The sequence below is a fragment of the Camelus dromedarius genome, chromosome 23, assembly GCF_036321535.1.
Source record: "Camelus dromedarius isolate mCamDro1 chromosome 23, mCamDro1.pat, whole genome shotgun sequence".
Classification (NCBI taxonomy): domain Eukaryota; kingdom Metazoa; phylum Chordata; class Mammalia; order Artiodactyla; family Camelidae; genus Camelus; species Camelus dromedarius.
The window spans coordinates 22,455,680-22,473,128 of record NC_087458.1 but is presented as its reverse complement, the minus strand read 5'-3'; the positions used below and the strand labels follow the sequence as shown (position 1 = coordinate 22,473,128).

The 17,449-nt window shown below is 45.1% G+C and overlaps 1 protein-coding gene across 2 annotated transcripts in view; it reads left to right on the top strand.

Annotated features, from left to right (window-relative positions):
- Positions 1-17,449, top strand: part of ASTN1 (astrotactin 1) — a 293,056-nt gene that overhangs the window by 87,806 nt on the left and 187,801 nt on the right. For both annotated transcript variants that reach the window (XM_031435723.2, XM_031435722.2), the window contains exon 2: positions 16,256-16,443. In XM_031435723.2, coding sequence (XP_031291583.2) covers positions 16,256-16,443 — 188 coding nt within the window. The remainder of the gene's footprint in view (positions 1-16,255; positions 16,444-17,449) is intronic.

Below are 17,449 nucleotides of genomic sequence, written 5' to 3'. Positions count from 1 at the left end.
CTCGGGGCTCCGCGAAGGGCCTTGGGGTTCTCCCTGTGTCGTCCTGCGTGAACGTGCCTTGTCTCCTGCCGCGCGGCCGCGCTTCTCGTCCCCCTGCCACCTTGCCTCCCCTGTCCGCTGTGCTCGACGCCTTTTCTCTCCCTCAGAGCTTTGCTTACTCCTGTTTTTTCCTTTTCCTCCTCTCTCCAGCTTGAAGTGGCCCTTCCGGCCCAGACTCCCATCTGTGCTTTTCCTCGGCATCTCCCTGCGCTCTGCTTCTGCTGCTTTAGGCCCGGTTCCTTCCACATTCCCCCTCTCGAATTCCTAGGGGTGAGAATTGGATTAGTCCGGCCACGTGGTGGGTCCCTGCCCAGTCTACAGACACCCCGCGGTGGGGTGCCCAGCTGCCCCCGGGGGTCCTGTGGGAAGAAGGGCCTCGGGGAGGGGCGGCGGGAGGAGGGCAGCTCCCTGCGGCAGGAGCAGAGGGGAGCTCGAGGATGGGCTGCCTGGGGCACTGGCCTCCCCATCTTTTCCTCAACCTTCCCTGAACTGTTCTTCACCCTGAAGGAGTTGGCAGCCTATGAGAACTGACTGAAAATTAATTTCTAGGAGCTAAAATACTTTCAAGGTCAGAAAAGGAGAAATCATTAAAGTGGCCATTGCTCCCAGACACTGCATTAAGAGCTTTGCATTTATGACTTCATTCCCTGCTCACAACAACTTTAGAAAGTAGATACTATAATCCTTATTGGGCTTAAATAACCTGTTCAAGACAAACCAGTACAGATTCAAACCTGGTCGGTCTGACTCCAAAGTCATGCCTGCAAATTACACACCTTCCACATCCAACTGCATCGTTGACTAGCGTTTTCTTCACCTGAGTCCAATCAAGCGTCTATGAAACGGTTTGATTGGAATTGGAGCCCTGAGGAGACGGCGTCTCAGCAGAGCTCGATGGAGGGGAGGAGCTTGGGGTGGGGGCGTGGTTCAATCGCCGGGGTCCTGGGCTGCGGATGTCAGCGCGGGCCGGGGTCTCAGAGCCGCCTCCGGTCCTTTCACCCTGTGGCAGCCGTGAACACGCCATGCGGGAGCCTTCCGTGACTTATATTAACACAGATCCATCATTAATATGACAAATATGCGCACCTGCAGACTTAATTGCTTCAATTTTCTTGAGTCACTGATAGGTTTATGGCCTGCCTCAATTCCAGTAAAACCGAAGCAATCTAGATGGGACGAAAAAGTGTCTTCCTCCAATCAATCTCTTGAACAGACCAGACTCCTGCCCTGATGACAGGCTTTCTCTCCAGACAGGGTAATTAAAGAGGCAGAGCCAAGTCCCTCCGTCTTAGTTTGATCATCTATAACACAGTCTTAGAAATCCGAGGCAGGAGACAGCTTTCCTTTTCCCATCCCTCCCCAGGTGACTGGCCCATCTTGGCAAAGGTTGTATTTCTCCTCTGCTTGTGTCCCTCTGGAAGCCAGTCAGCCTGGGCTTTCTGGTTTGCTCCTGTGAGAATAGTGGGTGTGGTGAGGGGGTTTCTGCTGCAGGTTAGGGACTCCTCACCCAAGAGAGAAAGGTCTTCCCAGAAAAAGAAAAGCCATCTGTATACCAGAAGCACTTTTCCCCCCACCAAATCCAGATCTAACCCTTCATCAAAAAGCAAAGACAACACAAGATAGGGCATCATTTATCCCTTAAATGATGAGGAAACCTCTCACAAAGAAAACAAAGCTACCTAGTGTCTGTCTTGTGCTAATGCGACAATTTAAATATCAAAAAGAATTTTTTTTAAAGCAGGGATTTGGAAAACACTAATAGATTATTATGGATGAAAAAAAAATGTGTGTTAAATAGAAGTTAGTTGACCCCAAATAGATTTTTGTTACCATCAGGGAGGTAAGAGATTCCCCATAAGATATAAAGAAATGATGCTAGTCAGAAAACCTTTAAATTCCCTCCTGATTGTGCAGGGAGAAAAGTGAGAAAAGCAACTGATGCAGTGACTTTTCTCAGTTTGTAGTGAAGAATCTGTGACATTTCAGCAAGCGTCCTGAAATTTAAGTACTAAAACAAGTCAGTACAAAGAACACCCCAGGTAACAAGACCAGTGAAATCACTGTGCTGCCTGAGATACACTCTAGCATCCTGAAGAACTTCAGAGAGGAAGTTGGGGGAAGAGGCATGAAGTATCTAGTTCAGCCCAATCTGGAACACCGTCCCTGTTTAGAAGGACTCTGAGCCCTGACGGGGGACAAACCGCCAAAGTCGATGTTACTGGATGAGACTGGTAACTACTTCTGCAGTAGGGGAACCTAGCATGCTTGTAAGAGGTGGGCACAGTGTCCGGGGTGCTGGGTGAGAGCGGGAATCTCTAAAGGGAAATCAAATCTGAATGATCACTGTTCTGTAGGAGTGCACCCTACATGCAGATCAGGGAGACCTACTTAGATTTTTCAAAAAGCTCTGGCAGGTTTTACCTTTGAAATATCTATTGTTTTTAAATGGTGAGTTGTCACCATTTGCTAAGTTACCAATTGTACAACTACCAGTGGTAAGTTACTACACATTTGTTGGGCATGGAGCCTCAGTTATGAAAGCAGTATAATGAACAGTCTTCATACATGATTTAGATGATGCTAACTTCATAGATTAAGAAGTCAAGTTGGTGGAGACAGACTGCAAGAAGACTGTTACAGTCTATGCAGAAGACAGAAAAGAGTGGTGATTTTCACATCATCAACTTCAAGGTGACGCTCTCCCAGACACAGGCTCTAGCTATAGCTGTAAAATAAAAGGCTCTCTGTCATATCATTAGTGATTCAGGAAAATAACCTAGAATTCATTAGAATCATTCTCTGAAAACATTGACCCAACATTTTTTAGCTCTCCTGGCTAAAAAAGAGGAACGAAACGTCATCTTGAGGGGCCTGGGAAACACGACAGGACTCGACACATGTGGAATCACAGTGATTTTTTTACCAGGAATGACAGAAGTTCTTCTTGCCACAAATCTTTAATGATCATATTAAAATTAGTAATAACTACGACTCTTATTTCTCATATTTCAAAGCATTCCTGTAGGCATTTTCCCTTGTATAGCCCTGTGAGGTAGATGTTTGTATTATTCTCATGAATCGAAAGATTGAGAAGCTGAGACATAAATATTTCAGAGGTACTAGGTGTGGGAGCCTTGTCTGGATTAGAATCCTTCCTCTTTCTGCCCTGCTGCAGGACTCCACTCCAGACAGAGCATCTAATGAACCCAGAGAAGATGCGTGGAAAGGCAGCTGTAATGGTCAGCAGGAGGCGGGGGTGGTTGTATGAGGGCAGAATGAAAAGCCTGACGCATACTAGACACAAGAGCCAGAGAGGATGAAAGGGGCACGAGGGAGTCTGTGGATACAGAGACTAAGAGAAGAATGTGATCCGTATTTATCACATCAAGCATAAGTGACCTTGTTCACCAAATCCTCAACTGCTAGGATTCAAAGCTCTATTTGAAACCCAAGGAAGGTGAGTATAGGGCAAATGAAAGGGAGCACCACTTCACCCAGAAGGTATTGTCCGTGGGGAACTTATGTCCCAGTGTGTGGTACAATCAGAAAATACAGGTGTAGTAAACAAGACGAAAAAGAGCCTGAAAATTTCATGAATGGAGAAGACTTCGTTGCTAAGCATCTGAGATCAGCTTTTCAGACTGAAGTCAGAGAGGATGGGGGCCCTGACACAGGCTGAGTGCTAGATGGAGATGCTATCTGCTGTCCCCAAGTTCCTGTCTCTGTGTCCTGACTTAAGTCTAATCATCCACTCTCTCCAGTTACCATCACCTGTGTTCACACTCTGTCGGCTTGATCATGAAACATAGCTGTATTCCTTTATAGTGTGTTCTTGCAGAAAACCCAGCACTTTTTTTTCCATTTTGCAAAACTCCACTAACATTGTTTTAGTTATAGTCTTTAAGTAATGAGCCAGTGCTACTCGGTAAGAAATGGAAATGCCAGCCCCACCTGTAAATCTCCTGATCTTTGGTGCTGGTGAGCTGTGCCAGGATCAGCTGAGAAGGACAGCTAACCATGGGAGGTCACCCTGCAGTGGAAATACATGTGGAGCACTGCTGAAATTCAAATTTGAACTCCAGAAATGGAACGCCCATTAAGTTATGAGAATAGTAACAAAGCTATGACAGAAAACCAAGAGAAGAGGGGCAAGGAACGCCTAGTGAGCAAGTAGGTGAATTAGAAATTAGTCTTAAAACAGGGAGTACATATTACAATGATTTATAGGGATGAGGCAGTGAGGTGCGATGTTTCAGAACCCAGACTCTCACGCTAGACATCCAATTTGAACCAGGCTCCTCTGCTTGCTAAGTGTACAGTGCAAATCACATCACCTTTCTGTACCTCAACCCTCTCATCTGTAATTGTTCTCCACTTCACACAATGGCTGGGGAGATGAAATGAGTTAATATATTCAATAGCCTTTAGGTAGTACCTGTCATATTGTAAATACTTCGTAAGCATTAGCCACAGTGTACACTGGATAGTCCGTGTTTGGGGACTGATGTTTGTACATGCACCCCAATAACACTTCCCTACTCTTAGAAAAAGGATGTATAGACAGACGATCAGGTCCCAGTTCATGTTTCACCACTCCCCATTCTCCTGGCCATGGCGGATGACACCAAGGACACTGCCTCACTCATCTCCTGCCACAGTGGTCAGTGGGGGCAAGAGTTGAAGTGGATTTGTTGGCCTGCGTGTTGATGGTCCCTCCCTGGACCTGCCTCTTACTGGTTGACAGGTGGAGAGGGTGAGGCTTCAGGAAGAGTGTGCTCCTTTTCTAGAGTCGCAGTGCCAAAGTCACATGGCCAGTTCCTTAAGCTCTTTGTCCCTCACTTTCCTAATCCAGGGATAATAATACCCTTAAGTATCTGCCTTATCCGCTGTCAGGTAGCTTAATGAGAATATATGTGGTTAGCCCACTACCTACCACGTAGCTAATGCTCAGTAAGTGAGCTCTTGTGAAAAATAGTCATTATTATCGATGTTCCTACTTTTTCTTCTCGGAGTCACCCTGATCATCACATCACTGCAAACTTTGTGAACTCTAAAGTATGCCTGTGCAAAAGCATGATTTCAAGCTGTAGTGACAGAGATGAGAAAAAGGAAAAGATCCTGGCACCATGAAGGGTATATGGTTATATGAACACATGGATGCAGACACGTACCGCAGAGCGTGCCCAGCACAGTGGAGGGCTGGAAGCCCGCAGGACGCAGCAGGAAGAGCTGTGGTACTGACGAGGGCAAAATGGCAGACCTGTTTTCTAAAGTACGTCCTTCCTGAAGAGTGCATGGCTCCCACTTCCCACTGCCAGCCCCATAATGGGTGTTTTGTTCGGAGGGTCTGTAGAGGAAGGAGGGCTTTAGAATGAAGAGAGACCAGGGAGAGGTCTATAATACACTAAGGGAGGAGAAACATGGAAAGATGTTAACAACTGGTGCTGTCAGTGTACTGTTACTCCCAGATGAGCAGCAACGTATCTTAGCAATCAAGTGGCCTTGTATTTCTTTTAAACCGTCATCATTCACCCAGCAGGAACTAGATGGCTAGATTAACATTTCCCTGGAGATGTCTGTCAGGTCATTCAGAGGTCATCTTGACCTCTTTTGAGCATTTACACAATAGCCTGCAGAAATGGGCCCAAGGCAGTGTCTAGAGAGTCTTCAGACCAGTAGCTGGCATCCAGGAAGAAGCAGATTGGATCCTCCGGGGGAGTCTGTCACAGGGAAATCACATCAGATTGCCATGTGATTTGTAGACTAGTGTGGATTGGTTAATAACTCAGTTTCATTCCCAGGCCTGTAAGCACAAACTCTTCACATTCCTGACAGTGTTTACTATTGGTGTCTATCTTCTGTTCATCTAATTCGTTAAGCTGACATGCCAGCACAGTGGTTCATGACTTCTCCGTATAAATAAACATTGCTTTGGTAGGCAGCACAGATTGGTAGAAAGGGCACTATGCTAGGAGTCAGAAGGCTGGATTTGAGCCCAATCATCTCCATCACATTAGCTCTAACCCTTGAGATCAGCAGTTACCCCTTTGGCCTTCGATTCTAAATCTGTAAAACCTACCACAGAGGATTGATGAGCAAAAAAGGAGGGGGCCTTATAAGACAGGTCTTTTTGTAAGTTGTAACACAATGATTATAATAGGAATTTTTCATGTGCTCGAACCTTTGTAGAGTTCCCTCCCACTCCCTTTTCTCAGGCTGAATAACACAACAGAGATACATAAGATTATTACCACTTCTCATCTTCACTTTGTGGGAACTTAAGATTCAGCCCCCAGTGTGGTGATTGCAGATCATAGGAAGATAAAAAATAAAATCAGAGAATTTTAGAATGAAAAGAGGCTTTAGAAGTCACTCTGACCCCCTTCTCTGTAGGAGAAAATAGTTTAGAGAGGAGTCTAGACAAATGACTGGCCACCCAGCTTTGGGCTGCTCACAGCCGGCAAGGTGAGCTCACAGGTCTGTAGGAATTGGGGGAAACGCTTTGTTGCTCTGGGTGAAGATGAGACTGGAGGGTTCCACTTGAGTGCACTGCCTCTTGGCATTTATGATAATAAGCACTTACCCAAATTAGTCTGCAGAAAAGGACTCAGTTTACCCCTGAAGGAAGCTTAGCTATTATTTTAACACTGTCTCAACTTGGTCCTTCCCTCTACTTTGACCACAGTCACCAGTTCCACATCTGCCTGGGAAGACCTCCCCATTTTAAATGAGCTCAGTGCCTTACAGCAAGCTCACTGGATCTAGCCTCGCGTGCCAGCCTTCAGTGGGCATGAATAGGACGGCATCATCTGCGAAAGCCCCCGTGGCCAGATCTTAAAATGAAGACAGTGTAAGTGGTGTTTCAACAGAGATAGCTAAAGAATGTACAATTGGCTGAGATGCATTAGAGAAATCTATAGTAATGGCACAGCCCAGGTTCCCCACTGGAAATGAGTTGATTTTTAATGATTTTAAGCAGCTTGTGACAATTAAAGTTACCCTTTGCTTAACTCTGTCAAGGATTATTGCTCAATTTTAGAATATATATGAGTGATACCAATAACGACAACAAAAAACACATTTTATTAATAATGACAATGATGATATGGGTGTTGACTGGCATTCATTGTATGCCAGATATCGCTAAGCACTTTACTTAAGTTTTCCTGGGGTTGAGATGTGCAAAATGAGAGAATGGGAACTGAAATAGTGGAAAAGAACAATAGCCTTGAAGCCAAAAGACCTAGGAATTTTTTTCCCCCTAATTTTAGTATTTACTAACTGGGCGAACTTGGTCAAGTAGGTTGACTTTTCTGGAGCTCCTTATTTGTAACATGGGAATATAAATACCAACATTAAAGGGTCAATAAAGATGAAGTTAGTTCATGAATGTTGAAAGGGCTTCTCAGCTGAGCCAGAACATAATAGGTACGTCATGACTTGATGAGTTGAATCACGGATGGTAAGAACAGAAATACAAGTGGATGAGAACTAACAAGAAATGGAGATAAATCAAGACAGTTTAGGACAAGCCACAGGCTACTCTTCTTTTGTAAGTCATTTACAAGAGATATTCTGTCCTTATCATTTCCTTTTCCCATCCATTTTGTAAGGTGAGGGGACTTCACTGAAACAGGTCAGAATCAGAGAATTATAGCAAATACTAAACTCTTTGTTAGCAGAAGACTCGAGTATAAGAGAAGACTCAGAATGAATAGAGCTCTCACTGGATCTCCTGGGCAGTTTCCTTGCAGTCGCCCTCCAACCAGTGTCCCGCTTTCCCCAAACCCAGGTGTCAGTATTGCTTCCAGTGCCACACTGCAAGGAAGTGGCCCCCCAGGGACTTGCCAAGCTCGAATCAGAATTCCAGTCATGAAACCCCGCAGGCTTCAAAATGACTTATTCTCATCACAATGTATGAAATGATCCGTAAATACATATTTTAACATTACAGAGTTTAAATATTATTACACATCTTACTCGATGTCAGATTTTGTTAAATGTGTGCCATTATCTCAATTTACAAAGGTCAGTCAGATGGCAGTGGAGAATAGAACTAGATACATTTAAAGCTCTTCTTACCAGTACATCTGTAGCTCAGATAACCCTGCCTTTTTCAAAGAGCTTTGGGCTTTTTATTTTCCCCCTTTCAAATGGGACTTTAATGAGTATCCTGTGGATAAACTCTTTGCAGAGGTTTGAAAAGATCCAGAGAAACACTGTTGTAGGAATGAGCAAACCATTTTGGATGAAATCAGAAGCCATTTGAATGTCTCCTCATCTCTTTGGTTGTGTCAGAACCTTTTGGCTGCATTTCCCCCCACAGGAATGTTTTCATCTCCATGGCTAGGTAAATAGAATGTTCGTGTAGCTACTCGATTGCTATTCATCCCAGCACAGAGGAGCACAGAGTGACCTACTTCCAGCAGCATCCGTAGAAAGCGTCGCTGCTTTCCATCAAGTCTGATTTGAAAAGCCACCCTCTGCTTTCTGCAGCCCCTGCCCCCACCCACCCCCAGAGAAACATACTGTGGACTATCTAGAGTCCTTACTTCTTTCTCTCATCAGTCCTGCTTTCTCTATTAGTTCCTTTTAGTCCATCTTAAACCTCTTCAGAAAACAGAGTGGGTGGGTGAGCAGCTCTAAAGGAAGGGAACGTTTCTGATTTTTAGAATATAGCTCTATAAAGGGATGTTGGTGGGGCTGCAGAGAGAGATCAGGTGACGTTTTCTTGTTTAGACTACTCTGTCCGCATAAACACAAAAGGTAAAAACTCATTGGAAACCATTTGTAGGCATCTGCATGTGGATGACTCTCTCTTATTGGGGACCATTGATTAGAGTTTCCATAGGTCACTATCATGAGTTGCAATACAGCCAGTCCTTACTCTGTAAGTGGACAGGCTGGCCTGAGCTGGAAGCGTTCTAACATCCAAGAGGAAAGTTGGATTTGAAAAAAACTTCCAGAGACTTTTATCCAGTTGACATGCAGAAACATACTCAGCCTGCACCTGATTTGGGGCCCAATGGGAGGCAGTGTTAGGTGTGGTCAGTGAATACCGTGGTCAGGGCTGGGGCGTCCTTAGAGATCTTCTAGTCCCACTGTTTGAAGATGAGAAAAGTGGGCTCCCGGGGGATTGCAGCAGCCTCATTCCCCTCCCCGGCCCCCGCCCAGCCCAGTCCAAAGCTCCCGCTAACCTGCCACTCCGCTTCTCATCACTGGATCATTAATGCTTTGAGGCTCTCTTGTTTTTGCCTTTGAGAGCAAATGTCACCAAGCTGAGGAACTAGAAATTCAATTATCCTTCTCCTGGTCACAAATTGGAAATTTCTGTTCCAAATCTCAGAAAGTCAAAAAGGTTCTAGTTACTTGAAAAAGGAACATCCTGTTCTTCGGTTGGGTGAGAGAGTCTTGAAATTTTAAGCCATTTTGCTGCAAAGCTTTTGCTCACGTAGTTCGGTGTGGGGGCAGAGGAGCGAGAGAGAAATAAGCAGCAGCCTCACGGCCGACTGTGGGTGGAACAGGGGGACCACAATGGGAGTTCCATTTCCAGCTGGATTCGGAACATCTTCACGAAAGAATGACCTGGCTGTGCTATTTCCCCTCTGGGCGTTCACTTAGCCAGGCCTATATAGGCACAAACTTCAGGCAAATTGTTGGTGTTCCTGGCATCTGTGCTGGTTGAGTTCAGGCCCAGCAGGGTGCCTTACTGCATGTGGCTCTCACTCTTGGATGTGGGATTGTGTCACCTCCGAACTCCATACCAGATGGTCCCTGTGGCGAGAGGTGTGGAGGCCCAGCCAGCTCAGCCCATGGGACGTTGTTTCTCTGGCTGGTGTCCTGTCCTCTCTCCGCCTGACTTTGTCCTTTCTCTGCATCCTTCTCCTTTGTCTGATTTTCACCTGTCCTTCATCTTTCTTCACAGATGGCCAGGACACTAATGCGCTGCTGTCATTATGTTTATGGAACAAGTTGGGGTCTTTAGAGGCTGCCGTTCCTGAGACATTAAAGACTTGGGTCACGTTTGATACCAGAGTAAAGATTTACAGGATAATTAGTGATCCCCTACTGTTATTAACCCCTGACTTAAAGCAGGTTATTTTCTAACAGAGGTGTTGAAAGTTAATGCCACTGTTAATCGTTTTAGTCGGAAGATCATAATGAGACCATGTGGGAAACTAGACTGACCATCAATACCTTTCAAACTCTGAAATGGGAGGGGCAATAAAAAGGAATGAAAGGAAAGGGGTAACTGTATCACAGGCCTACCTTTGGTCACCTTAATGATAGTCACTGATGGACAAGACTCATTTTTAATCTTAGTTTTGGATAATTAGCTTATCGCTACTAAAGCTTTGTGCTTAATCCTCGTCACATCGGGAAACTCACAATGGCAGCTGAGATAGCACAGAGCGGAGGGGTGGCTAGATTCTATTTTTAGAGATGTTCCCTTCCCCTTGTAATTCTTTCATAAAGAATACAAGGCTTTTCCACAATACCACACTTAATAGAATTGAAAAACAACCAAGCAAAACTAATAACCCATAGACACTCCCCCCAAATCCCCTAATGGAAGGGAATTTCATGGTTCTGCATTTTATTTGTCTTCCAATCGATCCAGTTCTTTTCTAACTCAGCTCTGGGGAATCAGCCACCCCCACCTGGAAGCCATATTAGGTTTGGTTTGGAGGAAGGATTTTTAAGATTAACAGTGAATTTGAAAGTCCTGATCTAAGCAAGATCTTCTAATGGTTAGTAATAATGGCCATCAGAGGGTGTCACCCTGAACCGTGGTAGACAGCACGGTTGGTTCAACATGAGGCCAAGAAGTGACAAGTCGGGGCCTCTTCCTGACTTGACCTCACCACCTGAGCCACCTCATTGCTACTCAGCTGGATTTAGTTTGAAACTCAGCCTTGCCAGGAGTGGAAAAGGGGCCTCAAATGCCAGGACTGCTCTACTCCACTCTCAGTTATTCAGTGAATTAAAGGATCTTTGAGAATTTCTCTAGTTCAAATCCACGTTTGACTTTAAATTGCCAGCATCTTTGAAAGAGGGCATCATGCAAGTTGTCTCCTGGGGAAATTCTGATTCTAATATGATGTAATGTCTTAGCAGCTCTGTTCAGAGGCTCTCAACTTGAGGGGATGCCTGCAGAAAGACCAGAGCTCTTGGAAGGTATAAGGAAGTTGTAATGCCTGGAGAAGGAATTTTTGTAGCACGTTTTGGGTGTCCTAAGCTAACCCCACAGAAAGACAATGCTACAAGCTAACATTAGAACAATGACTAAGGCCAATTTAAAAGTGATTTCATCTCACTCTCCTTCTCTCTGCCTTTCCCCATCCCAGGTTTTTCTGTAGCATGACTTCCCCTGCCCAAGGGCCCATCATCCTGGTTCTCTATTGCACGCAAAAGCTCCAAGGTTTCTTTCTTAGAAACCGTATGTCTATATCAGCATGAATAAGACCCTTTCTCACCAGCCCGAGGTCCAATCTGAAGATGGGCTTGGCTTTTAAAGACTCTGATCAAATCACCCCTAACCCGTCCACTCTGTGCTTAGAGGGTGGGGAGAGGTAGCGTGCAGGTTAGACTTTAGAGAAGATTTGACATCGCTTGGGACATCAAAATCATCCTTTTTGTGGATGGTCACATGAAGCAGACCCTTTTGGATTTAGAATTGTGGACTGTCAAGTTACAAAAGGATCTTGAAATTCTTCTCTACAGCTCCTCCTACAAGAAATGAGATGAGAAAACAAAGTTACACATCACATTCAAGGTTACTCTGGACCTAGGTCTCCTGAGTTCCAGTTGAGTATCGTGCTCACTGCAGAATATAGGTATAGTGAGATGATGATTGAGTCTAGTGTGTCATCTACTCTCTTTTTGAGTCTTCTTCATCTTTCTGATCATGGCTCTGTTCATTCCTCTGCTTAATGCAACCATGGATGACTTTCCATTAGCTCTGAACTCCTTAAACTGGCATTCACAATTTTACAGTTGACACCAATCTAGATTTTTAGCGTGTCCTCCACTACTCCTCTCCGTATCCTCCCCTCTGCGGCATAACCAGACCTCCCGCAGTTCTGCAAACAGGCATCACCCTGCTGTTCCTTTATACACACTGCTCTCTTCATTTCGAATCGCCTCCCAACATTTCTTCCCATTTTATCCCTTCCCGAGGGTTTACGCCCAGCCAAGTTCCACCCTCTCACGCAGCACTGCTGTTATGGCTTGGAGCACTGATTCATTGCTGTGTCTTCAGTTTCTTCCTAGAGCAAAAGCTCCTTGAGAGTAGGGACCATGCAGCGCAATTTGCTCAGTGTGGCAAATTAGGGTGTGCTCCAACGATCTTTGTTATATACAAGAGTAAATGGCACCCTGGTTGCTGTGCATTCCAGGATTTTGGAGGTGCTGAGATCTGCGAGGTTGATGGAGGGGGAGAATCGAATGCTAAAAGTGAGGACAGCCTCCACTTTCTGGAGCTCTCAGCCCCACAGTGCGATGATAGCTGTCGTACTCACACCACCTGTGGTATCTTGAGATGACTGTGGGCTCCTGTTGGCACTTGTTTTATTCAGGGCACCGGCAAAGGCTCTCTGTCTGAGCCTCATCCACGGCCCGCAGGAGGCCGTGGACTAAAGTAACTGTTTTATCACCTCTCATATTTGCTCCTTGGGAGTCCCAGGTCAGGCTTGCATTGGTAAAGCAATTTCTGAGTGTTTCTTCTTCTTGAGCTGTTCTGCTGACATCCAGACCAGCGTGATTGCACTGATGTTCCCAGCTCTGATCTCAGCCCCACTGTGATGAAATTCATGAGACATTTACTGTGCCCAGTGTGGTTTTTCATTGGTTGACCCAGGCCAGATACAGCATAAGTAAGTAAGTTCCTGGTTTAGCATTTTAGCTCTCCTACGTCAAATCCTGCCAGGATTGGGGGGGAAAAAAGCCAAGAAAGAAACTATCATTCTGTGATTATCTTGAATCTAAAAAGTGACAGGCACCTTCACCGGCAGGCCTGGTACTCTCTTTCCTTCACCCTTTGCCCTCTGTGATGATTCTGGTCTGAGCCAAACAGGGATATCACTTTCCGAAGGAATTTGGCACGAATAACCCACAGTCAGGTTCAGAGGGCTGGCCTGGAAGCCAAGGCTAGAGATTCTGTACACTCAGCCCACCTCGCCGTGGGAGCACTTTGTCCACACCCCCGCTGCACCTGAAACTCCTAAATCCTAAAACCTTGGACAGAACTCCTTCCTTCTCAAAAAAAAAAAAAAAAAAATCCTGGCAGCCAGTGGGTACAGGGTTTCTTCTGGGGCTGATGAAAGTTTCTGGAATTAGAGTGGCAATGGCTGCACACTCGTGAATATACTAAAACCCACTGAATTGTATATATTCAAAGGGTGAATTTTACAGTATGTGAATTATATTTCAGTTGTAAAAGAACTCATGGAATACTAAGGCTTTGTGCAAAAAATTAAAATACTACAGCACAAAAACTCCTAAAAGATCCCATGGACTTCCAACTCAACTCTTTACACATGTGCAAAGGTCATGTTGTCTGATGCGTGTGTTGGAGGTGGAAGGGATCTGACAGAAATTCATCCATCTTAGTCCCTCTTCTGTGTCAGGCGGGGGTGACTTTGGTCTGGGTATTTTCTTGTTTCTGCTTCCACCGTTAAAACAGAGGTAATGAGTCTGACCTATTTGACGAGGATCTCCTGGGAAATAAAAAGCCAGTCTGTTAAGTGCTTCAGAGGTAGGAGGTGCTGGATTCCTCTCGAATAGTTACAGAAAGGGCCAAAGTGGCAGCCAGCACATGTGGAATAAATCCCAGGGTGGGTTAGAGCAGGTGTGGGCTAGAGACTGGATGTTGCTCTGGGTGATTTAATTATGCCGTTAGGTCCTCCAGTAGGAGCTGCTGCTGCTTGTGATTTTTATGTCTGTGCTGAAAAGGAGATGGAATTTGGTTTCTACTGCAGTGGCAGACTTGGGAGAGAAAGGTGTGTTTCCCAGGAGGAGTCTTCCTGGTGCTTTGATGTGAAGGCTTGAAGCATGGTGAGGAAGGTGGCGTGCTGTGAGTAGGGTTTGTGATCAGGTGACGTGTGCTGAAGCATCACATGGCTGCAGCCGGTCTAAGCAGGCATCTTTGGAGGTGCGCCCCAGGGTTTCTGTTCACCTGGAAATCTGGAAGGGCTCCTTAGAGGAAAGGTGAACTTGGGAAGCCTGTGTCACTGCCTCATTTACCAAATGGAGCTGTGCCTGGAAAACCAGGACCGGGCTGCTGGGGCCCTTCCATTCTCACAGCCTCTGCCCACTGCAGCTTCCTGGATGCTTGTGCGGGTCACTTCCCGAGCACGGAGAGCTTACCAGCCCAACAGGACAGGATGACTGAGTCTTTCAGGCAGTTAGGGAGGAGGCTAAGAATGTGGGAACTCTTAGCATCTTGTTTTTGCTGCGCCCTCATCCTCCCTCACACTCCTACGTCTATTCCCCTGCCTGGTCTGTAGGATGGTAGGATGAGACAGGGAATCACAGCAGTGTCTTTTAGGGACAGGCTGATGACTGGTGGCTCCCATAAATCCTTCTCACTGACCTTTGCCTAGAGGACCAGCCAGTATTCTTCCTCCTCCCTCTCCTCCTCCTCCTCATTCTCCCATCAGTGTCTGAATGTCCTTTCCCCACTTCCCCACCTATTAAAAGGAAGTCCACTCACACTTAAAGGCTCAACACCTGTAGCATCATCTTCTGGGAAGGGTACTTTCCCCCGTCTGTCTTCCACCCTCTACCCAGGCATGATTACTCTTTCCTTCTTCTGTGTCCCCACAAAACTTTGTCATGCATGTGGTGTAACATTTGCCATATTCATTCAGCAGTGCATCGCTTTGGAGAACCCGTTGAGGGCTTCATTGAGATTTGTCTCTTAGTGCCTACAATGGTGCCTGGCACATACGTAACACATGCCCAATGTATGCCTGTTAAATAAACTAATGAAAACACATATAAGTAAATAAATACAGTAGAACATCATTTGTACCCTCCCACAAAGAGTGAAAGATATTTATAAACTCCATAAATATTTAAAATTGCTTTCCTCTTTACGATTGTAGTACTTGATGAGAATACTATTCTAAATGTGTCTTACTAAATCTTTTTTATGTAGATTGATTTTTTTTTTTTTTGTCAAAGGTGATAAATTTCGGGAGAAGAAGCCAGGTCTTTCAAAATAATGAAATTTTATAAAGCAGTGCTTTGCCAAAGTATGTTCAGCAGAGGATGATAATAATAATAGTTAAGGAAAAAATGATTTTTAGGGCCAAATGAACCTCGAGAAAGCTGGGTTAATTAGGTTCTTTCTATTGTGGGATGTCTCAAATCTTTGATAAGATGCTGCTTAGGAATATCAGAGAAAGGGGTACTTCTGCAACACTTAGCACCTGCACTACAAAAGGCATAGTAGGTTTTGGTATGCTGTTATTCATCTGTTGATGATAGTTCGGTGTTTGGGTCTAGAGCTTTGAGGGCAGGTGAGTGCTTGTGTCTGTGATAAGGGCCCACTTCTTCACTGCCCTCTCCACGTACACCACCTTTGCTCTGCAGAAATGAAGGGAAAAATGAGAGGGAACTAAAACATTGCTTTACCTGCCACAGCAAGAACCAGACATCTCCAGTGGACTATGCAGCCAATGAGTGTGGTTTTAGCTCCAGCTGCTCTGCAGTAACCTCCCAGGACTCTTCTGTAAGTGCCAGTTCTCTGCACAGTAATTACCAACTCTCTCCTTGGTAGATGCACTGGTGTCTCGGAGTAATTGCTAGGGAACTCGCACTTTCAAATTTACAAGAGGCAAACAACCTTCTATTTACCTCAGGGGGTTATCAGGGTATTCAAACTGTGCTGAGTAAAGGATGCTATTGATCATAGAAATATGGGGAAGAACTGGAATCTTCACCTTTGGGTTTTTCTCAATGGGTGAGAGCCCAGGCCATTAGTTTAGGGTGCAAAGACCTATGGGGGGGATAATTCTCTTCTTCTCAGGGCCTCTTCCCTTCCTTGAGATTCAGAGCAGCAGGAAACCTAACCTAACTATAACTAGAAACCTTTTGTTGTCTTCAGCTGACACTGGCTAATCGGTACCAATGTCTAGGAAGGAGATGAAAGAGAAGGTTCAGACAGGTCCAGCTGGAATTCTGATCCGTGCCTTTGGTATTCGTCCTCTAGAGATCTCAGGGAACACGGAGGACATCCCTCTGGTGCGCTGGAGGCAGCAGTGGCTGGAGAATGGCACTTTGCTTTTTCACATCCACCACCAAGATGGCGCCCCAAGCCTCCCTGGACAAGACCCGACAGAAGAACCCCAGCATGAGTCAGCAGAAGAGGAGCTGAGGATCCTCCACATCTCAGTCATGGTAAGAGCAGCACCACCTCAGCCTCTCAGGCCGTGGCTTCTGTTACCTTGACACTAAGGGTCTTGGTGCCTCAGACATAGCTCCATTGGACCCAACACCATGATCTGATATTGATCTGGTTAACAAGTACTCCCCCTGTGATGTACATAAAAGTTGCAGTTACTCCTACAACACCATTACCTGAATGTTCTCTCTAGGAACACGCTTACACATGGAGTCACTTTTACAAACCAGAGACAGTATCAGATGGGGGTAGTGGATTGTCTTAGAAAGAATTATTCAACTGGATCCGAATATCTTACAATAGTTTCTCCAAAAATGTTTGCTGAATGACTGAATTGCCAAGATGTTGCTGCTACCAAGTCCTCTTCTCTCTTCTCCCAGTTGGGAGAAAGTCAGTCCTAACTTTCTCTCCTCTTACAATAAAAGACATGCCAGTAGATACTTGCCTCTCCCTCTAGAGAGCTCAGAAATCTCACCATCAGCATCCCTTCTCTTACTTGGAAATTTGAGGCCTCAAGAAAATTAGAAGATTTTTCCTAAAATTCTAGGAACTTGTGTTTTAGAATCTCACTGGAAAGTAAATGCTACAATGGCAGGCAGGGGTTTTGTTTGGTGGTGTTTGGTTCATTGGCATACTTTCAACACCTAAAATAACAATTCACATAGTTGGTGCTTAATTATTTGTGAAGTAAATGAACTCATTTCCCAGGAGAGACAGAAAATACCTGGTTCACTTTGTATTTTTATTAGTAAAATCAGTACATCCTCTGCTCCTAGGGTAGCCTGAAAGCAGGATGAGACCTGACTGATTATCTGCGGGCCATATGTGTGGGAGGAGTTGGGTTCTTTCACTCTTAGGAAACGCAAAAGAGAACCAAATGAAGTCTTGGTCCAAATGTTAATTAATCTATTACTCTGAATACCGTCACTATGTGCTGTTCAGTTTTGCATATTAGATTGGGGATAACTGAGCACATTTTAGATTCGTTAAAATTTCTATTAT